The 27191-nt window shown below is 39.2% G+C and overlaps 1 protein-coding gene across 4 annotated transcripts in view; it reads right to left on the minus strand.

Moving 5' to 3' along the window:
• sema4c (sema domain, immunoglobulin domain (Ig), transmembrane domain (TM) and short cytoplasmic domain, (semaphorin) 4C) overlaps positions 1 to 27191 on the minus strand; it is a 147951-nt gene that overhangs the window by 74538 nt on the left and 46222 nt on the right. For 2 of the 4 annotated variants that reach the window (XM_038297051.1, XM_038297052.1), the window contains 2 exons: positions 25466 to 25589; positions 2331 to 2540 (listed from right to left, as the gene is read on the minus strand). In XM_038297051.1, coding sequence (XP_038152979.1) covers positions 2331 to 2433 — 103 coding nt within the window. In that variant the 5' untranslated portion in view covers positions 2434 to 2540; positions 25466 to 25589. The remainder of the gene's footprint in view (positions 1 to 2330; positions 2541 to 25465; positions 25590 to 27191) is intronic. The other 2 variants (XM_038297053.1, XM_038297055.1) reach the window with 2 other exon arrangements.

A 27191-nucleotide genomic window follows, 5' to 3' on the forward strand; every position in this document is an offset into this window, starting at 1 on the left:
GAAGAAAAAAGCAAAGATACGACAGGCGACTGGTAGTGGCATGAGAAAGGTTTTGAAATCCCCCCACAGACTCTTCCACCGCTTCTCGAGAGCAGGTGAAACCAGAGCTCTCTGTGAAAATGCCATGAGAGCATTTCAGGTTCATTTGAAAAGCCTCTGAAGACAAAGGAAAAGAGGGGAGGAGAAAAAAACGTGCATAAAGACAAAGTAGGAAGTGCTAAAATCAAAGGAATGGATATAGGATAAAAAGTGGGATAGATGCAACAGATAGGTGAGAAAAATATACCCTTTCCCTATGTTCTTTCCATTCTCTTTAAAGTATCTGCCTAATCCCAGAGAGAGAGAGAAGGCAGCACTTCCCTGTGGAAGGACTTAAAAAAGGACTTTTCCATGGCTTGCAACAATTCGCATTGTTCAGCAAAGAAAGCTGAATCTGGCTGCAGAGAAGAGCTTAGATAAAGAGCGTGAATACAGCTGAGTGCAGGATTAGACTGATGTATTGTCTTATTGAGGGTCGATGCCAGCCTCTTTATCAAAGGCCTGAAACCATCCACCTCTGATATAATGGAGAAAGTCTCCTGGTTTGTTGTAATGGAACACCGCCGCGTGATTATTGGTGTTGAGTCAGATGTCTGCCTCAGCCCTGTAGCTAGATGAAGGATTCTACTAATTTAATAAGTCAGCCTCATAACTCGCAGTAAGCAGCAGTAGTTGGTCTTTCAGCACAACCTTTGAATATAATAGCAGAAATGAGGAAATCAATGCATTTCTTTTTTTCTGATTTTAGTTCTAGTTTTGTGACGTTTGACTCTTAAATCACCTTTGGCAGCTTGTCCAGAGAGTGCTAACCTTTGAGGAAAATCAATGCTGAAATCCAACAGTGACAAAGCTTTTATGAGGCATGTAGAAATACAACGTGATAAAAAAGTCTTGAGCTATCGTCAATATAAAAAAAAAAAGGTGTACAAGTGGCCAATTGTTTCTTCGTTTTTATAATTTTCTATTCCTGTTGCCTAAGTTATTTGGCTGACCAACTGATGAGGTAATATTCTAAAGAATAGCAGTACAAACAATGAAGAAAAGATTATATGAGGTGAAACTTTAGTTTCTAGCAGTCAGTCAAAAATAACACTATTTTCTTTTTTATATTTAGATGTAAAAAGATCTACAAATTCATAAAAAAAACCTCAGAAGAATCAGAAGTACTTTATTACCCAAAGGATGATTATTTAATGAAGTCTTTAAAGGAATTAGATGCTTGAACAGAGGATGTGTCTCATCACCTCAGTGTTTTAGGAGAAAGGGAATCTGACGAGTACATTTTTGGTCTTTAGGTCTTTAGAAAAATACTGTTGCACTAGTACTATTATGATGCTACAAGTTTTTTCACATGCTGATATATTTCTAGCATTCATTCCTGTGAAAACTGGGTGATAAACAGATATAGCCCCTAAAAACATCCATGAACTTTTTTTTTTTTACTGAAATGTTGCTTTTTGTCTATATTATGACCAGCACAATTATAAAACAATTGATATAACAAGTAAACCCCCAAATGTCACTCCTAAATACGCTGGCTAAAAATGAGCTTTTCAGTAACTGAAAAGTTGAATGGAAGAAAAATTTGTGTTTTTTATGTTCAGATTAAAAAGCAAATGTTCTTGTTTGAAAAGAAGACTTTTGCATATGAGCATAAATTTAGTTTTGTGTCGCTATAGAAAACAGAAGAACCATCCAATAACGTGCTTGAACAATCTTTTAAATGGACGTTCATGAAGAGCTTTAACATTAAGGTCAGTACTCTTTAATTAAAATTAGAGTTAGACTTGTTCACCTCCTCAATGACCTGTGATGCGCGGCAGAATGCCCTCAAAGATCTGCAGAGGGGTCAAAAAATAGCGGCTTTTGGCTGAGGTTAAGGAGGAGGAACAAGGATTAAGGGCCAAATGTCACCTGAGGCATCATTGAGGATGGCAAGTGCAATTGCTCAGCCACCAAGATATGAACTTGGGTTAAAGGAGTGAAATATCCATTACTTGTAATCCTCAGCTATGACCCGTCTACATCCAGGAGGATGTCCTGTGGAGTTCACTTTCCAAAAGGACCAAAGGAGGTATCTGCATACATTTAATAGGATGGTCTCATAGTAAAGTCAGCATAAATCCAGTTTAAAAGTTTTCCCCTAAATTATTGATCAGGGGTTCCATTGACAGAATGAATGACCTAAAGGTCTGAGGGGACATAATGTCTTCCTTGACAAAATTAGTTTGCCATTAAAGGCCCTTTCAGCTGCATATCACGTCATGGTCAGGAGGGTTTTGGGCTCTTACCTTGGTACCTAACAGTCTTTCGTGGGACTGGGTTCCAGTTGAGACCCACTGACTTCTCCCATCCCACCAATAACACCAGCAGGAAGACCCTTGTCCAACCCATGGCTGCCACCTCTGCTCCCGTTGTTGGATCTGTCACTCGATGATGGAGAAAGGAGCCAACCAATCGATCAGAGGTACTCAGGAGAAAAGGCCAGGTCTGGCAGGCTGCTGAGAGACAGAGAGATAAATCCACAACACATCAGCTTGGAGCTGCTATTTACTTTCTTTATTGCTCTGGTTGTATATCAGAAACACCCCTGTGAAAGCAGCATTTCCACCACGCATAGAGAGCAAACACAACAGCACAAAAATTCAAGCTGATATGTAGAAAGATAAATTCCACATTTTATAAACAAGTCCTATAAAAGATCTACTATAATATAAACTAGGAGTAAAGCATGAAATACAGTCGTAATGTTCTTCTTCTATGTTTACGTGCGTGTGCCAAGAAAAACAAACTATAACATTCAAGCAACTTTTGGCCGGGGAAAGCACGCAGGAAAGTCTCCCTGCCCCTCCCTCACTTTGGGCAATAATCTAGCTATCGGCACGCTGAGGGTTCAAAAACAGCTTATCGCCACATTCTTGTCAAGCCAATTCAGCAGCAGTATATTAAGCTGGAGCTGAGTTATCAAAGTTAATTGGCACTGGCAATGCATCAAACGCCAACGTGTTGGGAGATGAATGTCGAAGCAAGGACAATCCAATAGAACAGAGTTGTAAATGGTCTGGTTTATATCTAATGAACATGTCAAGTGTGCGGCTAAAAAGCGGCGTTACACCCTAATGACGGCTCAGGGTGAGTGGCTTGTTACTGCGCTGTGTGGGAGACAGACGGTGGAGGGTAAGAAAAGGCATGGAGAGAGTTGCACACTAATAACACAGCTATGAAAGCAAACAGAACTCAGCCCTAACATTAACAATTTTCTCAGTAATAAAGTCCAGATAAATAAAAAATCCAGTATTATGAGCTAAAGAGAAGGCATTTTTAGTTCTATAGAGCTAGTTAGGTAAATGGTAGGACTAAATAAAACTGGAGACTGTGCCTGACCAGAATAAGTTTAGATAAAAAGAACAAACCTGTAAATCCTGCAGGTTTGCAGGTAGGCAGACCTTTTAGTTATGAAGCCCCTCTCCTGTGGAGCCAACTACCACTTTTAGTCTGTGATGCTGTCTTCGTTTCAGACTAGGCTTAAATATTTCCTTGTAGAAAAATCTTATAGATAGTAGCTTAAGTTATTCAGTTACCTGTATAGTTATGCTAATTTAGGCTTAGTCTGGTGGAGGACAAACGGGTCAATTTTCCTTATTCTAGTTCTATTCGATTCTGCAATATTTCTTAACTTAACCCCTAACTTTATGCTCTCTCATAATAGTAGCTTCACCGGGCCCTGTTTGGCTGTACAACATACTACAGGGTAATATCTACTGGGCTTCTTTGATTATACATGATAGAATTAGGCCTGTTTTTAGAGCTTAGTCCTGACCTATGGAATTTGTTTGCCATTGCATTTTCTAACATGTACCCCTGTCCCACCTGCCAAAAACCCCCCCAAAACAGTTTAAACAAGTGACAGGAACAGCTGACTGACCCACGTTGACCTTGGTCAAACAACTTGGCTAGCGACTAGGGTTAAAATCACATTCAAAATGGCTCGGGAACCGTTTTGAAGGTGATTGGAAGGGGGAACGTCAGATCCTGGTTAAACTGCTAATTGAAGTGATACTATTGAGCGCAATGAATGGACGGCAACATACTGTGCCAGTCGCGTTTGATCTAACAAGCCCAAACAACTCTGCTTGCATTACATAAACATGGCGCAGCACTAGCAAGAGGGATTCAGTCGGACAAAAGAGCCAAACAATAAAGCACACTGACAGCAGCCTCTGGTTAGGGCATAGAGCTTGGAATCCAGAGGTTCTGAGTTTGATTCTCGGTCCAACAGCCTGCCACTCTGGGTCTCTGAGCAAAACCCTTAACCCCACACTGCTCTCCGTGCACTCCATGATGGCAGCCAACTGCTAACCAAGGGGATTGGTTAAATGCAGAGGTAAATTTCTCCAATGATCAATAAAGTACAATTATTAAAACTAATTTACGCCCTGCTCCCTTCCATGTTGCTCTCAATTGTTTACGTTCCTGATTTATGTTTCAGTGCTAACCCAGCCTGATGGCGTCACCCGACATGTAAGCTGTCGGGGGACAGGAGGTGGACTGGAGGTTTCTTCCTGTTAAAGGGAGTTTTTCCTTTCCATTGTCTCTGCACACATGGTTGGTTTAAAGGTTTGCTATAGAGTCAATGAAAAAATCTAAGCAAATATCTGCTTTTGCCACATGCTCATTCAGGAGGATCATATCCTCTCAAGTCAGTGGATCAATATTGGATCTGTCTGAACTTTGAGAAAAGCACAACAGATTTTCTTTCCTGTGGATGAAACTCGCAAGAATCTTGTAAAGTACATAAGAACTTTCTAAAGCGGTGCCTTATAATTGCATCACTTTGTTTGAAGTCCATTGAGGTCCTAAAAACAGGAATACGCCATCCAATGCATCCATTTAGGACTACTAAGTGTAAAGCAGAAAACTGTTGATGGAGAAGCCTGTATTTACCCTGACAGTCACTTTTAAATGTCACTTTTAAGTGCTGAAGCACCGCACGAAAAAAGCCAGTCCACTCCGCTTTCACCTAAACTGCTGCAGAAACTCAGAGGCGAACATGTTGAAATTTCCACGTACAGTATACAGATCGGATCAATTTGTACAAAAAGCAGTTTTTTTTTTTTTTCACTGCAGTAGCAGGAGCCAGCTCTGAAAAGTAGAAAAACAACCTTTAATTTGAGTGCATTTGCTCAGTAGGGGAGAAAATCCAATGTTATGAAATTGTTTTAAACATTGTATCCCTATAGGAACACTGAGAATATACATGGAGAAATAAGTTTTCCTCCACTAATATAGAGCACCTGCCACTGCTGTTAATCTTTAACCAGATGCAAAATAAAGATACGCAAAATTAGTACTGAGAGCAAAAATACTAACCAGCTTTCTCTTCAATTCCCACATGGAAACATAAAATTTTTGTGCTGGCAAACAAACATTTACTGTGTTCAGTGGATTGGCAGGAAAGGTAGCTCCGATTCAGAAATGTGTTTGGTGAAAAGTGGGAGGGAGGGGGTGAGCATTTGAGCTGGTTTGTGTCTAATCCCAACCAGTAAGGCTGGTATTGATTAAATTTTGAGGTGAAAAGAAATAAAACAGAGGCTGGAAAACAAGCCCCCCGCCCTTCCCTCTTCATCTCCACATCAGATCGAGGTGACGTGCCGTTAAACGAGCATGCTTAAACCACTGGATTTGGGTGAAAGCTCTGCAAGCGTTGCAATGCTAGCAACCAGCTTTATTGGATCGATGCTGATGGCCTTGCCGGGCAAACGCCTGAGTGAGCGGGGAACAGATTGAGAAGAAGGAGCAAAGACACGAGGAGCTGAAAGGATGCAAATGTTGAAAGAGGGAGAGGCAAGGCAAAGCTAAGAGGGGGAAAGAAACCATCTCTCTCATCATCTGCTTCATTTTACTGCAGAAACTTAATAAGTCATAGAAGGATTCCGGAAGAAGCAGGTTATGTGAACCGCAGCATGCAAACACTATTAGGAAAATTGTGAATTTTGCTTTTCTGCAAAAAACTTTTTATATAGGTCTCACTGCATTATTTCTATGCACTCTCAGAAAACATGTGCTGTTTCAGATTTAGTTCAATTGTGTTTTCTGGACTTAAAAATGAATAAGTTTCCCTCTGATGTTTGTCCTGCATCCTTCAGTCTGCATGATGTTTACTCAGTAATACTCTATAAAACCTCTGGGGCCTTCATACAACAGCTGTATTTATACTGAGAAGTTTACACACAGGGGAACTGAGTTGACTGAATTCAAGCGATATTTTTTTCTCATTTTTATGAAAACAAAAATAAATAAATTAATATTATAACCATTTTAATTCCCTGTATCAACATACATCCCAGAGAATTACAATGAGGTTTGTGGTTGTGAAAAGTTCAAAGGTCGTACAGAGTAACACAAAGAACTTTCCAGGAATAGACCTACTCTGAGAGCGGAGCGGTTTCTAATAGAGAAACGTGAAAGCCACAGTTTACTGGTAAATTCTGCACTTCATTCTGAATGACTTAGCATCGCTAGCAGCATGAGCCAGTAGTAACAGAGACAAAACGGAGCTATTAAGAATAAGACCGAATAACTACCTGCAGTAGTGTTCCGGATTCCTGATTGCTTCTCCTTATTTGACACCGTTTTGCAAATAATCCTGCTCACTGAATCATGACGGCAGATCTGCAGGGATCTTTATGGGCAGCAGGGGAGACGACTACATTCAGTCTATGATGAATTTTTCTGTTTCTTTCCAATCGAGCCGGCACATATAATCCCTCGCTGTGTCATAAGAAGATGAATGGAGTCTTGCTTTTCCCTCAAGACCAAATTAAGACAGTTGCTCCGTCTGTCACCGCGGACTCCTTAAGGTCCTGCGGTGTCACATAACTCTGCAGGCGGTATCAAATCATCTCTTAGCCGCTGTTGTTGTCGGTGAGCCTGCTATAACTAATGAGCTGAGACAAAACAGTCTAATAATTTCTTTCTCCACTCCACAATGGAAAGCTCATTAAAACATACAGAGAAATAGGCCACATGTTCTGATTAGGCATCGGAGCTCCTGCATGCCTCTGTCACTTTGTGTTATACACGTGGGTTCAAGCTGTGTGTTTGTGTGTTTGGCGCGCACTTTGTGTCAGGGTGTATTTGGAGATCAGATGAGTCCCTGTAGGGAGAAGGAACGCAGGATTGTTTCTAAGTGAGAGGTTGTCAGGAAAAGAAAAAAACGGGAAGAGATGAACATTCTCAACCCCAATCTGTCGTTTTTTTTTATTGGTGCTGTGTCGTTCTGGTCCCGGTTGTTGCCTTCCTGTCCTTCATTTTCCCCCCACCTCGCCTTTCCTGGAAGCCAAACACGTAACGACAAGCACACAAAAACCCACGGATGAGGCACTCTGTTGCAGTCAGTGCTGATTGTTACTCTTTCCTGGCTTTGTTTGCCTTTTTACCTCCAACTCTGACCTTTGGTGGGTTACACAGAGCCTCGTTGGATAAAACACGGCCTTCCACTTAGAATATCACACAAGGACACACTTAATGTCCATCAACCTGAAAATGCCCCCAATAAAGCAAACTCACATTCAATCATAGACAGAAAGGATGCACTTAGGCAGCCCCTGCCCCACCCTTTATCAAGCTCCACTAGCTTCCTTCCTCCCCTCCTTGCTGTTTCCCCCCAGCCCAGATCCTCTCCCTTCTCTCCCTCTTTTACTGCTCCACCAGCGCTTTAAAATGCACACACAAATCAAAACTCCCTGCAACACATAAAGCCCGTTTCAACTGAGCTCTACAAGCAGGATCAAACGATTTCACACCTTGAGGACAAAAGGGGTTGAGAGCGGCTCAAAGACTTTTATGGTGTGTTCTCCTCACTTTTGAAATCATCATAAAGGATAGCTGGAGCAGCATTGCCGCATTAATGGTTAGACATGCATTGAGTTTCTGAAGACTAACAAAGGTGATTTTTAACATTCAAATTCAAAATTATTTAATCAGAACAGTTTTAAATTAAGATTGTTCATTAGTAGTAATGGATTTCCCCATATTGTCATAAATCCATTTTCTATATTTAAGTCCTATCAAGGGTTGGTACAGTTTAGTTCCTATCAAGATGGGAGCTGAGGTTCTTCTTCGACTATAACTATTTACACCCAAACTTTAAAAAATTTAAAACCGTTACTTTAACTTGCATCGTTAGTAAATTAATTACCAAAGTACGTCAGTGTAAAATGTGACGTGATACTTGAAATCCAAGCAGTACAATAACATAAATACAGAAATAAATGTATTTATGTGAAATAAGTGCAGAAATAAATGCCATCTGAGATGTAGTAGTAATTTAAGAATGTTTTTTTTTTTCTTCTTGGATTTATTTCCTTTTTGTTCATTTCAACAGTCTAAATAGTAAAAATGACCTTCAGGACTTCCCCTTTCATTCAGAACTTTCCATATTTCCAAAGCCCTGCACTGTTTTACTACAAAAGCAAAGACTGAGTCAAAAAATGCAAATTAAATATCTTTATATACCTCTTTCAGAAAAGCCAAAACCCTTTTTTAGTCCACTTATCCAACAATCCTGATTCCAGTTTTGTATGCTGCTAATGTTGAATGTTAGCATTGTAGCTTAAATGGAGATTTTAATTGAGTGCTAATGAATCTAGCTGTTGGATTTTTGGTTATTACTGATAAGGAGAACAACATAAAAAAAAATTTGAACATTTTCTATTACACTCACGCTAGAAAAGCCCTTTTTATTAGAGGATGTAGAGTAACTGAGGTTTTTTTTGGCAAAAGAGTAACACAGCAGAGCTTTCTTCCTCATCTGTTGCTGAAGACTGCCAGTCAGCTGGCTGAAATAAATTAACAAATTAATTGAAACACAGACAGCCTTGGAGCTGGAACTAAGTGAACCCTAAACCCTTCACATCATGTCTGCCAGAGAGCTGTAAGTTGGTAGGCTATGTGCACCGCAAAAACATTCTGAAAATTAGTAAAAACTTCTTATAATAAGTGTATTCACCATTAATTTCAGAATTTAAGATCTCAAGAGCTTGGAATCCTGAGATCTGCCCTTAAAATAAGAATTAGATAGTATGCACTTGAAATAAAAGACTAGTTTTTTTTTTTTTCTTATTTTACATGTAAATTGTCTTATTCCATTGGCAAAGTGTCTCACTTACCTGCTCAAGTCAAGAAATTTTTTTGTTATTTTAACAAAAATGACCTACTTAGATTTACATTTTTGCAGTGTGAGGAAATTGATCTATTATTTATATTTTACTCCACAAAGAGCAAAACAAATCTGCTTCATACCTGCTGGAAAACTACAACTGAATGTTGCAGGTGTTTAATTTGCAAATTTGCAGAAAATCTTTTGATCAAAATATCTTTTATTGGAAAATATTAATTATAGAAACTTCTGGTATGGTAGATTTTGATACATAAGTTGGGCTTAAATTATGAGATCTGTAACAACCAGGTAGTACTTTCAGGAACCTATTAGCTCAGTTGAAGAATGCCCTCCACAGAAAAGGTTACCATAACAACTTTAAAGAAATAGGCACTTCTTGAAATAAAAAGGAAGCTTAGAACAGTTAGTAAACCAGAACAGAGTGATAGGAATAGTGAATAAGAGTCCATTTTCAAAGAGTCAAATGAAAGAAGATTAGAGTGAAAATACCAGTGTTATTTCTCCTGATAAAAACACTTAGTGACTCTGATGTTTATCTCCATCCTACAGGCAGTAAGTTTTAGCTAGAATTAAAAAAGGAAGCCACAAAAGGCAAGTTTAATTTGTAGCACAGTCCATCTTTTTAAACCTAACTATCAAGCAGAGCACTTATGACAAATCGCCATAAACCTGAGCTTCTTCCACACAGAAAGATTGATTGCAAAATGATAATTTTTGACCTAAGTTCATCCATTTTCATTTTGTGATTCAAATGTATTCTAGAAGGTTCACAATGTTATCTGAGAGTCTGTGAAACCAACGCAGGCGCCCCGAGAGGTGACGCTGTCCATTCGATGAATTTCACAGCTGAGAGCTTTTGGTTAGAGTGGAACCTTTAAAAACTTGGAGGTCCATCAAAATTCATTTTGAAGATTTGAATCAGAGCTTAAAGAGTTTTATAAAAGCCTCGACTAGACGCCTTGAATATAAATGTAAAAATTTACTGTCTGGCAGTGCATCAAGGAAGAGATTTAAAGGTTGTGGGTTCCAGTCCGGAGCAAAGCGGCTCCATTGCTGGACAAAGAAAAAAATATCTTATTACAGAGCTTCTTTTAAAATTGATGACATGAAGGATTTCAAGTGAAGGGAAGTCAACATGGGCCTCCGCGTTTTCTTGTTATTTCCTTTCATTTATTCATATGGATCTCTAGAGTCATGCATGAAACCAGAGGAAAATAAGACGGCTTTTTTTTCTTTTTTTTAACAGTTCCTACAGAGCTGTTGCTGTGTTTTTTCCATTCAAACATTCACGTTAATGGAGCTGACATGAGCCCTCTACTCACTGTAAAAAACACACAAAACCATATCACACCAGGGATCATCAACTCCTCCTGATCCTGCCATGGAAATACTGGTAGACATTTTAACTAAACTGAACAGTGTAAATCTAGATAGAAAACAGATTTAATGTTAAAAATTCATAGTTTTACTCCAATAATCAGAGGGAAAACTATTTTTAAGTAAACATATGATAGATAGATAGATAGATAGATAGATAGATAGATAGATAGATAGATAGATAGATAGATAGATAGATAGATAGATAGATAGATAGATAGATAGATAGATAGATAGATAGATAGATGATAGATATTGACATCTTCTAAGGCAAATCTCAGCATACAGGAGCAAATGAATGGCCTCATGGTGACCAGCTGACATTAAAGGGATGTGTGTTTGTGGACTTGTGTGTTTGTGGGCAGACTTTGTGGTCTGCATGTTGAGCCTCCACGGATGAAAGACTGAAAATCAAAGCAGGGTTTGACTCTAGAAGATGAATATAAAAGAGAGCATGATTGTGACAGATGTAGAGCCCCTCATATACACCCGGTATTTTGTAACTGTCATCTGCAAACTGTTTGAAACCTACTTTAAAAGGTTGCATTACAAATATGTGTTAGACTCATCAATTTTCATGAAACTGAGCAATTTGCTTCCTTCATGTGCGCACAAACAATGGAGAGTTTACTTTAATGACTTTATAGAGACTTTGCTACATCACTTGTAATGCCTATCAGGACAAAATCACTCACGTCTAAAGACATCTCCTTTGGCCTTTACATCTTAATGAAATTGAGAAAATCCCCACCATAGCTCCCATGAGAGCTGACAGTCTTACATCTTAGGCTTCCTCACCCTTGGCTCTCAGCTCCTAACTTCTTTTATGTCTCACTCCTAAGAGACCCTGTAAGCCTTTAAAATTTCCATCTTTTCTCCTTTCATCCCCCCTCTCTGCTCCAACACGGGCTGCTTTGGCCCTGCTCCTTCCCCTGGCTGCACTTCAACCTGCCTTGTTCTTCTTGCTATGGTCGGCTGGTCAGGCGTGGCCAGCTTATGATTCTTTGATCGGGGCTCTGATCTTCTCCATCAGCGCTGGGGGCTCCAGCTGATTACAGATGAAATAGATCTGATTTGGGCTCTGTCCATGGGCCAAACACCTGCTTGGACCTGGGGAAACGAAGCAGGAGGGTACAGATGAAACCAGACGGGCTGGCGGTGAGCTGATCGAACAGCAGGACCATCTGTGCTTTTGGTTTGTGGCTGGCGTAGATGTGGCATTCATGAAGGCAATTCCTTCAGGGATAAAGCCTTCAAAATCTACAGACTTGTAACACGGCTCTCCAGCCAATCTCTCAGCCTACTTGGATATTTGTTGAGACCTACATCATACACATTAGAAGCAGTCAAGAGACAATTTAAGATGGCAGCATTTCAATTCCAAAAAAATGGGAGATTATAAACCCTGTGTGGTTTTATAGATGTTGAGACTCTTCTTCAAAACCCTCAAAAACTTCTCTGCAATTCACAATTTTTCAAATTCTAGCAATCAAATAGCAAAAACAAGTCTGAAACTTTGCTCTGCATTCTTTGGGTGATTTTTTGTGTAAACATTAGAGCTAACCTTTTAATAGGTCCCTGCTTACATATATGCAGACATAACTGCATGCAGACATATGGAAATACAGCAGTCACCAAATTCTTACATGTTAGGGAAAATGTCACCTTATTATTACATTTTAATGCCTAAGATTTTCCCAAGGTTTTCTCAGTTTATATCAGTCCTTTGCTCCCATATAGAGCTCCAGTTAAATTCTATATGAAATTCATCTTGTAAAAGAAAAGCATCTTTGTGATTAACATTCCACAAACAATGTAAAACCACTGAGAACAGCTCTAATCTAAAAGTGTTTGTGCACAACAGAGCTGATATGATGAATATGCATCAATATCCATTGTGATGTTGACTCTTGGTTTTTAAAGCTAATCAGATTCTTCATTCCATAAATTTTTCCATTGGTACTGTGATGTTTCGTGATCCTAATTTCTATGTATTTAGATGAACGATAATGACAAGGTTTTGAATTCACGGTCCCTGTTTAATTGCTTTCCGAAACACCTGAGGGGTCTACAGGCTTCTGGTGTTTTTAAAAGAAAACGTCAAACAAAATTTTAGGTTTTAGCTGGTGTTTAGAAATTAGAATTATCATTTTTTGTAAGCTAACATCTGCATTATTACAGTGTTAGGTTGACTTTAGAGACATTTTCAGCAACTGAATTATGCATGGGGGATTGGCTGCCTCATGGTTATGGCATAGAGCTTGGAATCCTGAGGTTCTGAGTTCGAACCCCACTCCCACAGACTGCCACTCTGGATCTCTGAGCAAGACCCTTAAAGGAATAGTACACCCAAAACATGATTAGCCTTCATTTTCTACTCACCCCCATGCTGAACAACACCCTGGAGTACTTTTTTGATATCTCAAATGCATCTGGAGATCTGGGAGGCTTCTTGCTGTCTGCTGACATTCAAATAATGGAGGTCTATGGCGCCCGAGACAGAGAGGTCCATAAAAGTCCACAAAAAACGTTTCAATATTCCTCCATACTGCTCGTCCAATGTATTCCAAGTGTCCTGAGTGGGTAGCATCCAGAAGTTACTCGAAACGAAGTCATTTAGAATGTTTTTAGAGCATAAACAGTAGTGTATAGGATTTCCTGAAAGCGCGCACATGCGCGCTCACGACGCTACGGAAGCCGGCAGACAAAACCAGATGAAAGTGCGCATTCAGCGTCTGCTCTGGCAATAATGCAAGCGTAGAAGAAGAAATGTGCTGTTTACCTGTGCAAAGAAAGAAACAACGAAAGAAAAATGTCTGAGGACTTCAGTGTTGAGGAACAGCATGAGTTCTTTGCCGAGCTGAATGCGCTGGTTTGGTCAGCAAGAAGCCTCCCAGATCTCCAGATGCATTTGAGATATCAAAAAAGTACTCCAGAGTGTTGTTCAGCATGGGGGTGAGTAGAAAATGAAGGCTAATCATGTTTTGGGTGTACTATTCCTTTAACCCCACACTAAAATTAAATTTCTCCAATCTAAGATCAATTAAATTCAACTGGTTATTTTATATGTGATACACATTTATTTATTATTCTTATTCTTGGAAATATTAAATTTCTGTATTAGTTGTACAGGTTATCAGAATTTTAGTGTATTTATTTGTAAAAAGTTGTAACTTATCTGATGATAATTTCTCTTACCTGGATGTTAGATTTTACTATTCTAACCTTTCTGACCTTTTTAATCATCATCATCATCATCATCATCATCATCATTGTCGTCTTTGTTGTCGTCATCATCACTTCCTCTGTAATCCAGCCAAGCATTACCTCTTTCATGTTTCACTTTCTGTTTTTCTTTCACCATGCTTGGCCTTGGTTAGCTCATTGTTGTGTTTGTATGTTTTTCGGTTGAAGTTGTTTGTTCTTCCTACATCTGAAATGCTACATCATTAAAAATCAAAATGTTTTAAAAATAAAGACTTATTGATTATCCGGCTGACTGACAGATGAAAGGCCAATTACTGCAGCAGAAACACCACCACCCAGAGTAACTTCAAATCTCTCATTTCGTCTCCACTATATTTTTTTTTTTATCAAGCCTCCTTTCTCTTTGGTTGACCTTGTCCTGTCTGTGCAGTGTCTGTTGTTTGTTGATGAGCACGTGGGTGCTGTGAGAAATTATAAAAACCACATGCACTCCACTATACTGCAGCCTGCCTGTCCTGCCCAGGGGATGCTGGGGCAGTGCTCTGACCTGTCATCAATGTACAAACACAAAACTGTGAGCGAGCTCGACCGGGATTGCACGTCGATCAGCCTTGCTCTGGGCAATATGAGCAATTCAACCACGCACATACCCATTTGGGCAAATAGTTTTATTTTTCTGCATATCTAAATACTTTAGACATAGTTAATTCTACAAACAAACATAGTTTACGTGCCTTTAACAGTATTCAGACACAATAACATTCAGAAAGTTTAATGTAAAGTTCCCCCCTCTTTTTTAAAGCTCATTAAAAAGTGTTCACCTCGGTTCAACTCAGTGTTGTAATCAGCTCTGAATAATAGAAAAGGGTCGTATTGACGCCTGTGGGCGCTAGATATACTGTCTTATTGCAGAACAACACCCAATAGGTGTGTGAATGCAAAACAAGATGATACCCCCAACACACCCCCCCACACATTTCCTCGCTCTTTGGTTTGCCATGCGAGCAGGGAGTCAGTGTACTCTGACTTCAGGAGGAAGGAGGGACCACCAACTATGCTCCTTGGGGGGCTAATTGTCCAGTAGCACTCGTGTGCTCTCCATTCCTTCTGAGTCTTGTTTCCACTACTCCTATCCGTTCTTTTGGAAGAGGTTCAGGAGTTCACACTGAGCCCAGAGCCCTGCATCCCAGTGAGGAGCCACAGGGCAGAAAGGTTACACCTACCTGGACTCCTATAGAGAAGCAGCCCTCACATTTCCTACTGGTGGGCAGTTCAGGTGGAGGGGATTCACTTAAAGAGACAAAGTGGACAACTGCAGCTGCATATGAAGATTTAAACACGGCAAAAATAAATATTAGTGTGACATGTGTTTTTTATTAAGCTTCTTTAATCTGATCTTAAAATAAAGTTATTTCCGCTTCACCAATATTGCCCATTTGCGAGGGACTGTCGGTTGAAGCTCTTTAGGAAGCATTTAATCAATCTCTCAAAGCAAGACTGTGTAACTTTGAACCAAGTATTAGTTTAACTTGAAATACAGTTAATGAATTTTTAGTTCATTATACAACATTCGGTGTGAATTGATGCTTCATGTGAGTTTCTCTTCTCAAAAACTGATTCAAATAACATAAGAGGGACAAAATTATCATCGAATGGGTCGTATGTCTCAGAGCTTTACTCTTTACATAAATACCTAAGCTGAAAGTTGTGGTTGGGCACCAAATCAGATACACTATGGAAAAAAAAAGAAAACATTACTGAGGTTTTTTAATTTTACTGATGGAACTTAAAATACTCACATTGCAGTTAAACAACCTAGATTAGTGGAGACAGATGATATAGTACGGTATTTAATTCTTTTTTTATATTAATAAAACAAATCTAAAGAATTTAAGTCATCTTTATTAAAAAGTCAAATTTAAGATTAGTGCAATGGATTAGGATCAATATTGAGCTGGCTTCATGTAACAGACTTCCATCTCACTCATGGTGTCAGATTGAATACAAAAACATGCCGCTAAGCATCCTGGTAAATTACAGGATGTCCGCCCTCATTAACTGCTACAGAAATATTAATTTGCCTAAATACCTATCACATTTATCGTAACAAGATTACATTGACTTGGTTTGGTTAAATGTTGAAATAAAATCTCAGCAACATAAATAATTAAACCTGTCTAAACAATAACCATAAAACAGATACATAAAAGACCCTAAGTCATACGTAATTTCATTTCTTATAGGTAAAGCAACTGTTGAACATTTAATTAACATATACAACATTCAATATTAAGTGGCAGGATTATGTTTAAAAGAGTCTTTTATCTGTTTAAGCATCTATCATTGTTATTTATATACAATTTAAACTGCTTATGTTCAGCATGAAAGTGTAATTTTTGGTATTAATCTGTAAAACAGTCACATTAAGCTAACAGCATCAGTTTTTGACACGTACCTGATCAAACATATTTTCTGTCGTCTGATGTTTGATTTAATCTAAAGGTCCAAAGTGATCATTTTATGACAGTGGAGAGTCACCAGTGGCTTTCAGAGGCGCTACACTGGGATGTTGCAGGTCTAGAGCCAGTAGTGGCTAAAGAGGTACACAGTGTTACTTTAAAAGTAAGGGAGAGACTGCAAAACAAAATTCTTTTTCACCAATGCCCTTGGACATCACATTCAACTAAGCAATCCTCACTGTATTCAGTGGCTGCAAGAAGTTGAGAGATAATGAAAGACTAAAGCTTTGGCCACTGGGCAGTTCCCAGAAGCCAAAATTAAACAGCAGGGTTCTTATGAGCTGCTCCCATGGATAAAAGTGCATTACTGTCAAAAATGCAAAGCAGGACTCTTCTAAAGTAGGACTGTGCCTACTCAGCAGGAGCACATTCCTTCCAGAGGATAAAATGTATGCTCCATAACCACTCAAAAAAATAAATAAACGAAAGCCTATGATATCAGTTTGCCGAATCAGCAGTCATCAGCAAAATAAACCTGGCCAGATAATGTATATTATACAGTGCAGACAGATATTTGTTGAAAGGAGCAGAAGTGAAAGGTGATACGAATCAGATGAGAATGGCTGGTCTTGATGCTCTAAGCCAGGGTCTATTAGAGCCTGATTGCACGCATTAAGAGAGAGAACAGGAGAGGAGCGATCCAAGAACGGTGGGCAGGGCTCCTTCAGCCAGACTCTACATTAACCACCACCTGCTCTCTACTTTGTTGAACACACAGGCTGATCGATAGCAATGAGTAAAGGGGGGGGGAGGGATGGAAAGACGTGAGGCGAGTAGGAGAGAAAAGAGACTCCAGCTTTACGGGAAGATAAGCCGACATCGATCGTGAGACAAGGCCTGCTGCTGCGTGGAGGATGGAGGAATGCAAGATGCGGCAGATTCACACCCGTTCACCTCATCAAGCCTGATGGACTGGAGCTTTGTGTGTCTGTGTGTGTAGATTTTAGCATAATGTATTGCATGTTATTAAAGTTGTGGTTTCAAATCTGCAAATATTTTTTATCTGAAAAAGAAGATAAAGTCCTTCGAATGGGATGCCAAAAAAAAGCCCCAAAAAATCCTGCACACTGCTGTAAAACTGACTGAAAGAAAATTACTACCTTTTGTTCTTATACTTGTGGCTAAAGACATCAGTGACAGCCATGGAGTTAAAACTAAAAGTCTTTGGTAAACCTTTGAAAGACAGACGTTTGGGAATATTCTACCCTGAACCCTCCTTTTTAAATGTATGAGAGAATCTATAAAGGAAGGGCTTCCTGATGTTCACATATAACCACACAAAATCATTTTTTAAGTCTTACTTTTAGGCGTTTTTAGATGTTTTTTCTGCAACATTGTTCATAGAGTATTTCCGTTATATTTCTAACCAAATACGGCATCAGACTCTAACCTGTTTAATTCATTTTATCCTGCTGAGCTCTCATGCAAGCTACTGACGCTAAGCCAGCTACCTGAGCAGATAGCCCAACTAATCGATCCACTTATCAACTTTCTATGTGCAGCACAACAAACTAGTGAAAAAACCCTGAGCTACAGACTCTTATATGCTATGAAATGTAATAGTTGGTAATTCTATATTTTGGGTGTTAGGAAACATGCATTAAAATGTATGTTTTAAACACTAATAAATAAGTTTGGTCAATATTTATTAACAGTGGAATTTGTTTTCGTTCCCTGATTTAGACCCAAACAAAGTTGAAGAATGAATTTAGATCATCAACTGTAGACTAAGGACCCCTACATGGAGATTAGATTAGGTGTAACTGTTAAGATATTTAGACTTAGACAGACTTAGACAACTTTTATTGTCAATTTGTATACACAGAGTTTAAACAAACTTACTATGACAAAGTATATGACATGCATTCTTGAAAATTACATTTTCTTGTCAAGGAAACTTTCAATATTACATCCTTTCAAGTCAAACTATTTAGTTACACCAGTTGTTTGATTATTGACCAATTTTTTGTAATTGGTTCATCGAGTTTAAATAACTCTTAGCACTGCATAATCTATTGAAAACTTGCTAGAAATGACAGAACTCCTCACATCCTGTTAATCTCAGCAGATAAAAAATTCAAATTATTGTTTCGGATAGCTATGGGTATTTAGGCAAGACCTCAGAATGCACTGAGTAGTGCCAGTTTGTCCCTCTAGTAGTCAGTCTCCATACCAAGTTAGCTGAGGTTTAAAGTTCTAGGCTGGGACTATATGTATAAAGGTACCTGAACCTAATTTTATGGTGTTTTTGGGCGGAGTCACTGAGTAGTGGACCTGTCCCTTAGTTCTAGTTTTGTGGATCTACACTATGTGGAAGGAAGATAGAAGGAAGCTTTCACTTTCAAATCCTTAGAAAGCTAAGGTGGTCATCTTATTCAGTTTATAAGCAGCTGAGAGGGACAGAAGCACCTGCTGAGGTGGGACTAAAACCTTAATTTTCAATCCCTTATTAGATTAAGAGATCTAATTTATCTACTTTAACAGATCTACGTTCTATTTTATAACTAAAAATGTTAAGTTATGTTGAAATTCAGGCTGCTCAGTGGCCTGGGGTCTTTCTGCATGGAGTTTACATGTTCTCTCTGAGCATGTGTGGGTTCTCTCTAGGTTCTCCGGCTTCCTCCCACAGTCCAAAAACATGACTGTTAGGTTAATTGGCTTCTCTAAATTCTCCTTAGGTGGGTGCATAAATGGTTGTTTGTCCTGTTTGTCTCTGTGTTGCACTGTGACTGGCGTAGACAGCTGGAGATAAGCACCAGCACCCCTCGCGACCCTGTTTAGGATAAACGTGGATGTCGATATGCCTAAATTTACATTTCATTGAAAAAGCTTACATTTTTGAACTGGAATGCCACAAACTCATAATCTCAACTTGAAATTTCAGAACTGAAAATCTTAAAGTGTGCGTAAACCATAGAAATAAGTCTAATTGAGGGTATTGCTTTTTACAGTGCAGAGTGGGCTGGCAATCACTCATAGACACCTGGTCTGAAGCAGGGAGACAAAGAAAAGTTAATGACATAAAATAAAATTTGGGAAACTGGATGGGAAGAAATTAGCGCAACTCATGCTGCACTAATGGATTTACCGCAGGAGGAATAAACAGAATTGAACAGCCCAGCCGGTAAACACCAAAAGTGCTTGGTCTGCATTAACACAATGAACTGAAATTAAAACAGCGCTTGCTTTGTTTGCAGTGAACAAAGCTCCTGTTTATTGTTTTGCTTTAATGTAATCAGCTTGTAGTGCATGTACTGTATTTCAGTGTGCACGGCTGCTTTCAGTGAATTACTCTGCTACTCTTGCTTGGCGAATGGTTGCTTGCTTGCATTTAGGAGCAACACATTTATCAGAGCCTCGCTGACACCTGTCACGCTGCCGTGATAACCCGCGTCTCTATCTGTCTTGCATTTTTTCCCTCCGCCTACCTCGATCTCCCTCTTGATCTCTACGCCTTCACTGTCAACCCCCGCCCCACCCCAAGCTCCTTTCCCCCTCTGAGCTCTCGGCTCATCTGTGATGCCACCCTGTCAGAGAAAAGCCATTTATGATCAGCAACCAATATCCTCCCTGAGATAAACACACTTCTCTGAGAGCTGTGGATCGAGAGAACCAGAATTATTAGAGAGAACGAGGGATAAGTGCGTTGTGATGTGGCAGAAGAGAAGCACAGACTTTGAGAAAAAACTAGTGATTTAGAAGAGGGAAGAATCCTGCCTGAAGCTGTTTTTTTCACAGCTTAGTATCTGTGTGTGTATGTGTGCGTGTTTGTGTGTACGTTTGCACTATGTGGTCGTTCCCCGTTGTCACCAAACACGCGTGTTTGCCTGTGTGTCCCTCTTCACACTGGCACGTCTCAGTATTCTCTACGCATTCACCGGCATACAAATGACTTTTTTTATCAGAGGCAATTTACTTCAGTCTGCTGGAGCTCCCGGTCGCTCGATCAGCCAGACAACTAATCGTACATGAGAGAGCGCTTCATCACGAACTTCAAAAAAAGAGGGGAGCCACCCGCTAACTAACACACACTGAGACTGGAATGGTGACATTCAGTGTTTTACTATGATAAGCCCATATGTTTGGGTTAACGATAAAAAGGAAAGCAATGAGGTGCAAGCTGTAGATTAACTTTATGGCTTTATGGTTAAAAGTCTACTTATGACTTAAATCTAAACGTTGTCATTAGTGAGTTGATTGAAAGCTATTATTAAAAAAAAAGTCAAAATTCTAGTTATTTTTCATTCTAGTTATTTCTTTGAATGGACAGGACATTGTTTCCTGTTAGAGGCCCCTCTGGCAGGACAGTTTGGACCCTTCTTGTCCTGCTAGCAGGTGAACCTCCATCCAGTGGTTCTTCTAGGCCACATTTACAGGGAGGAGGGGGACATTTTTTTATGGGGGCACCAAATAAAAGACTAAAACAAAAATGTTAACAACAAAAGTGAACTAAAGAACCATTTGCAACTCTGGAAATCTTAAATCTAGCAGATAAAAACTGTCTTATTGCAACAGGATTGAAGCCATTCCAAATTCTCCACTTTCCTTTATGGGCCCTGGTCCCCTAGCCTGACGTAGTCCGACTCAATTCTAGTCAGAATATGAGTCTGATACTGCTCCATAGAGCTGTGATTATGGGGCGTGTTTCGAACGAACCAGGAAAAAAAATGCCTCTGCACTCAATTGGATAGATCTACAACCAATAAGAGCAACGGAGTGCGTGACGTATGTTAAGCGAGGCATAGTTGTTGTCCACAAAAATCAAAGCGTGCAGTTTCACGCCTAGAATAAGAAGATGAGACTTGATCGCGTTTCTCTGTTCCTCTTTTAAAATTAATTTGCTGTCGATATCTTCTAGAACAGACCTAATAGCAGAATCTACTCACCCAAACTCTCCAGCGGCAGCCATTGTTGTTGTCACCCAAGCGCGCATTGGTCACGTGGTTGATTACGTTACTCTTGATCATCTGTCCATCATCGTATAAAGCCCGCCCTGACAATTTGATTGGATCGCCTGACAGTGGGCATTAATACTCGCGCTACTATGGAGCAGAGCCAGACCGAACTTCCCCGAACTCAAACCTTGTGGGCGGGACTAAGTTCGGACTGGCACCCAGGCTACTGGTCCCCTACAATTCCTTTTTAAACACCAATCTTTGTACTAAAATATTCTTTCTGTTATGATTTGATGATATTAAGATCTAAAGAGAAGCATCATCTCCTGGTCAGACCCTGTGATTCAGTGAAAGGGTGGAGTCAGAGAAAAAACTATGCGTACAAGGAGGGGGTCAATCCAGTGGCTGGAAGTTGGAAGGGATTTTGCTCGGAGTTGCAGGGACGTGGGCCGCCATTCAGCTGGGGTTTGACTGGGAAGGGCCATTTTGAATGGCTGTTACTGTAAAAGCCTCAATTTCATTTTACAGCTGTAAAAAAAAATATAAATATATTAATTAAAGGTACTTTTTTTCTTTCTGTTTAAACACATATCATTTATTTATCAGAAATGTATTTTGTAATATGCCTTTAATACAGCGTTCATTACAGGGTCCAGGAACCACTTCTACAGTGGTGTTGGCCCCTGAGGGCCCCTATCTATAACCACGCATGTCTACATCCCAGTCTCATTCTCGCTTCTCTGTTCAGTTTTCCACTGTTAAGATCCAAAATAACAAGCGATTTAATGTGCAGTTAGTTGCCGTGTTGCTGGTGACCTACTTAGACTGCATGTGTAATTAATAACAGGCACAAAGTGCTGCGGACCACCATATTTAAATGATGATATATATAATATTGAGGGGTAGTTATTGGAAAAAATAGAATAGAATTCAACTTTATTGTCATTCCACTGTCACAAATTAAATTTCAAATCAAATTTATTTGTATAGCCCTTTACAATAGCCAAATGGTACCCAAAGTGCTTTACAATAAAGCCATAAAACAATACATAACACATACAAAACATACAAGATACAATTAAAATTGCTGTAGTGCTGCAGCGCTGCAGGACATTAAAAGCCTTCCAGAGGTGCATAGAAAGGAAATTAAAAAAGTGGGTTTTAAGCTTTTTAAAAAAAAGGCTGAGTTCAGTAATAGTGCGGATGTCAGGGGGTAGTTTGTTCCACAGTCTAGGAGCAGCGACGGAAAAAGAACGATCGCCCCACTGTTTGAGTCCTGACCTAGGGACCTCTAACAGAAGCTGACCCGAGGAGCGTAAAGCTCTGCCACAATTGCGGAAAGTTTAAATCTCAGACAAGTAAGAGGGGTCCAAGCCATGGATGGCGTTAAAAACAAACAGCAGAAATTTAAAATCAACTCTAAAACTGACTGGAAGTCCCAAGTCCAGCGCAACGAAATGAATTCTCTGCATTTAGCCCATCCCCTTGGAGAGCAGTGGGCTGCCATTGTGAGCAGTGTGGGGCTAAGGGTCTTGCGCAGGGATCCAGAGTGGCAGTCTGTGGAAGTGGGGGGCTTGAACTCAGAACCTCAGGATTCCAAGCTCTACCACTAGGCTGCCAATCCCCTTCAAACCAAATGGACGATTTGATTTAAAATGTGTCAGTTGGAATATTCAGAGCAATTATAGTCAAACCGGCCTCTTCTCTAAAATGGGTGGCTATACGACCATTTTTGTTTGTTTCAGGTTTCCCACGGGTCCTTAAAAAGTCTTAAAAGGTATTGAATTCTTCAAAATAAACCTTAGGCCTTAATTGGTATTAAAAAGTCTTAAATCAGTCTTTCGTAAGCCTTACTTTTTAAAACATCATAAATAGGATCATTTTTATTACGATTTACTTTTGTAATCTAAATATAACATTAAAATTTACCATTTTTTTTTTATTTCAAAAAAATAACGGCTCGCCATTACTGGTTCCGTCCCGATAGTGGAACCAATAAAAGCGTTGTTGCGGCCGGGACATTTGGGAGATGCGCCATTTACTTTTTCTCTGGAAAATATGAGCAAGTGTAAATGTAATGAAAATTGTCTCCAGCCAAGAGTTTTCTCCATGGCTAAAACCAGGGAGCATACATGAGGCACAATGTATTTTGTGCAAGAAGTCATTCAAGCTCGGAACGATGGGAATTAAGGCAGGGGAGTCGCACATGCGAAGCACGAAACACAAAGAGTCAAAATCGAGTTACAGAGAAACAGCCGGTATTTCTCGGTTTTGTTCCATCGTTGTCTCTGCAATGCCTCCACTTATCACCAAATCAAATATACTAAGAAAACGATACAAAGAAAAATAGCTGCAAAAAAGACTTAGCACTGGTTATATTGTGGCTTTAAAACTGATTTGTTTTGTTCCCTGCTAAAACAAAGTTTGTGAATTCAGTTAAAATATATCTGTCATTTGTGTGTTTTTTTAGCTTTGTTCCTGTATGGGAAGTTTTTTGAAATTTGAAACATCAGTGCAGTGGTTTATGTTAAAATAAACCTTTGGGTTAAGTTGTCGCAAGCGGGATTTTCTTGTGTTTCGTGTGAATTTGGTCTTAAATTTTTATTTCAAGTGGCATTAAAAAGTCTTGAATTTAACTTGCCTTATGCTGTACCCTGTTGTTTGTTTTGCTTTTTTATACACATTTGCCGCACCAACTCCACTTCAATCTACAGTAGAGCCCAGTTAATAGTTCAGGCAGGAAGTCGGTTGATGAAAAGCAAAGAGGATCTAGTCGAGTTTACAAGTTATATGCAAAAAAAAAATCTGTTCATCCAGTCTATAAACAGCCTTAATAAATATGAGCATTGATTTAAAAAAATACTTCAAAAAAATTATATTTGAACTCATCTAAGAGAGATCCAACAAAATAAGGGTAGGGAAATAAGATAAAATCAGGCACATAACATGCTGGTGGTTCTGGAAAAATAAACATTTTGCTTGCTTGTTGTTCCATTTAAAGCCAACGAGTAATGCAACCCTGATAGGATCTGAGTCCAAACGTGCAAAGTTGCTCTACTCTGAAAAAGCTCCTGGTGCAATAAGGTGCCTGGGGTATGCACTGCTTCCACAGTGAATTTGTATAATTGCTACAACAGAACACATGTATAAAAATTAGATTTTTTTATTTCTTTGTCAGGTGTGTTGTAAATCAGTCTCTTCTTAAAAAGTTCATTTGCACATGATTTTATGTCATATTAAAGTAGGGCAAATAATAAAAAATGCACAGCTTTGTGTTGGTTAATCCGACAAATATAGACTGATGTGCATAGCTGTAAAGTAACACAATGGGGGAAAGTTCAAGTCCTTTAAAGGATTTTGCCAGAAACTACATTGTTTACACTAAGCTAAACCAAGCAGGCTTCCAGTCAAACTCAATCGATCTTACTCTTTATTAGAATTTGGGGGCAAAAAGAGAAACCTTAAACTATTCCCTGAGCTATTTTATCCCAAAAAGTAATCAGCAGCAGCGAAAGTGGTGCTACATTTTCATTTGCCCCAGGGGTTTCTTTCCCCTTCATCACAGGAGCTTCAACAGTCAGAAAACAAAGAATATAACCACACTGAAAATATAACAAATGGCTTTAGTTATGATGGGATTTAACCTTTAGATCATGATAGAGAGCGTGCCAACTTCATTTTACAGTGAACCTAAACTTTAAGTTCAGTGCTTCAGATTTTTATTTTTTTGCTCTGACAGGTCAGATTCAGGTGAAACCCTGGTTGACATTCTCTTCTAATCACCCAAAACCTGCAAAAATCTGATGTGAGCCACCCGTATCCGCACACAAACACGCTCACACACAGACATCAACACCTTCACACCCAATAACCTGCTTAACAAAACGCTCTGAAATCTGAAATCCAATATCCGACCTGAATCCAACCTTTCTCTGTTTTTGGTTCCCCATTTTTTCCCCTCATCATATGAGTGGCTCATGGATCTCAGTTGGCTCTTTGTCTAGCGCCAGAATCATTTCTTTCTGGGAGTTCCTGAAAATGACTATAATTTCCACATCCCTATTTGACAGCTCCCCCCCCATCCTCATATTCACCCTCTTATATCTGCCTTCCTCTCATGTTGAATGCCCCAGCATCCCTCCTCCCAGGGCTGTTTGCTGAGGAAGGTTTCAGAGGAGAGAAAAAAAAAATCACGTCTCGCTTCGTTTTTTTTCTCCTCCCTTTGTTTTGTTTCTTTACTTTCTTACTTGTTTTCGCCTCCTCCCTCGCGCGCCTCAGTGCCTTCCTTTTAATCTCCCCTCCGCTCAGATTTTTGTTTTGCTTCGTGAATGTTGAATAGCGACACTTGACTCAGATGAAGGTCCCATTGGCCTAAAAGGAGACAAAAAGACAAGAGGTTGTAGATAATGAGTGACGGGATGGATTGGGGTGTGTTTGCATAGAGGTGAGACTCTAAGCGTTCTGGTATCTCATTCTTAAGTTAAAGGCATTTACAGAAACAAGCATTCTGTTTGGATTCGTTGACAAGATGGCAAAAAAATTATCAAAGCTCAAACTCAAACCAGTATTAACGCAGGACATGTCTGCGGGTTCTAAAAACACCAAAACTTTATCTGAAAATCAATTCCTGTAACCATGACAACAAAGGCCATATTTTATTTCCTGCTCCAAGCCAAAAGTTAACCTTTCTTCCCACCATGACCGATGCTAACCTTGATTGTGTGTTTACAACGATGGCTGACAATAAAGGCTGTTTTTGTTGTAAAATATTATTCAACCTTCTGTTCTGTACTCTGTGATTCTCCTATCAACCATTCTTTGAGGGGCTTCAATGCTCAAGAGAACCTGAAGTTGCCAGGATGTCCAGGAAAATGATGTTTCTTTAAAGTCCCTCCAGCACACACCCTTTTACTGTGATAAATGGGGAAGAACAGCTTTCACACAAAGGGTCAACCTCAACTTTAAAACAAAAGCAAAGGAAACATTTTCTTTCAGAGCTTTTTAGTCTTTTCTTTATTTTAATAATAGCTTGACTTGCAAGAAATAAATAAACAAACAAATCTCCTTTAGTGTATTTGAAATTGGAAATACAAATAGAAGACATTTATTGTCTCACAGTGAGGAAATTTGACTTTGTCACGGTAGCAGAAGCAAATAAAAAGAAGGCACAAGACTAAATATTAAAAGAACAAAATTTGAAGTAGGGGCAAAAAGCATAGAGCTGGATTAAATAAAATTAAGTTGTTGCTATTTGTGAGGTTTAATTTTTCTTTTAAGATGCAATTTACAACAATGTTGTATCATTTTTTTGCAACAAAAGATTTGAAACTAATCAGATTTGGCTTGTTAGCTTGAGCTTCCCGTTGTAAGACAGTTATTGGTTTTAAAGCCCTAAAAGGAGCTAAGTGAGCCATATAGAGCCTCTCCCACTTGCTGCTGCACACTGCTAGTCAACTGGCTTAAATCTAAAAACATTTATCGTTAACAGCGACAAAATCATTACACCGCTGCTAAATAATACATGGAAGTTGGATTTACCAAGGTCTAAATGACAGAAAACAACCTTAACATCCAATAAATTAATTTGTGATTCATAAAGCTCAACGTTTTTTCATCAGGGTGTTATCTACATTTCTGAAATAATATAGAGTGGAGCATTAACTTGCAGTAAGAAGCAGTTTTAGTCATATTTTATTTGAACTAGATTGCTTTTATTGATATAATTTTTTCAAACTACAACCAAATCAATGAAAAAGCTGCTGAAGTTTGCTGAAATAGCCTTCCTCCACCAACTAGTTAAAAATAATAGTCAAAAAGAGTTTCAACTTTTTTTATTTTCACTGCTCTTTCACTTTAACACACACATATAGAAAATGCATTCACTGTAGGGAGAGACTGAATCCAGGCTATAATCCCAGGATTTGCCCTGCAGAGCATATGAGAAAGAGCAAGGTCAGTGCCAGCGATTTGTTG

The sequence above is a fragment of the Cyprinodon tularosa genome, unplaced genomic scaffold (genome assembly GCF_016077235.1).
Source record: "Cyprinodon tularosa strain WSP-4 unplaced genomic scaffold, ASM1607723v1 ctg380, whole genome shotgun sequence".
Lineage (NCBI taxonomy): Eukaryota > Metazoa > Chordata > Actinopteri > Cyprinodontiformes > Cyprinodontidae > Cyprinodon > Cyprinodon tularosa.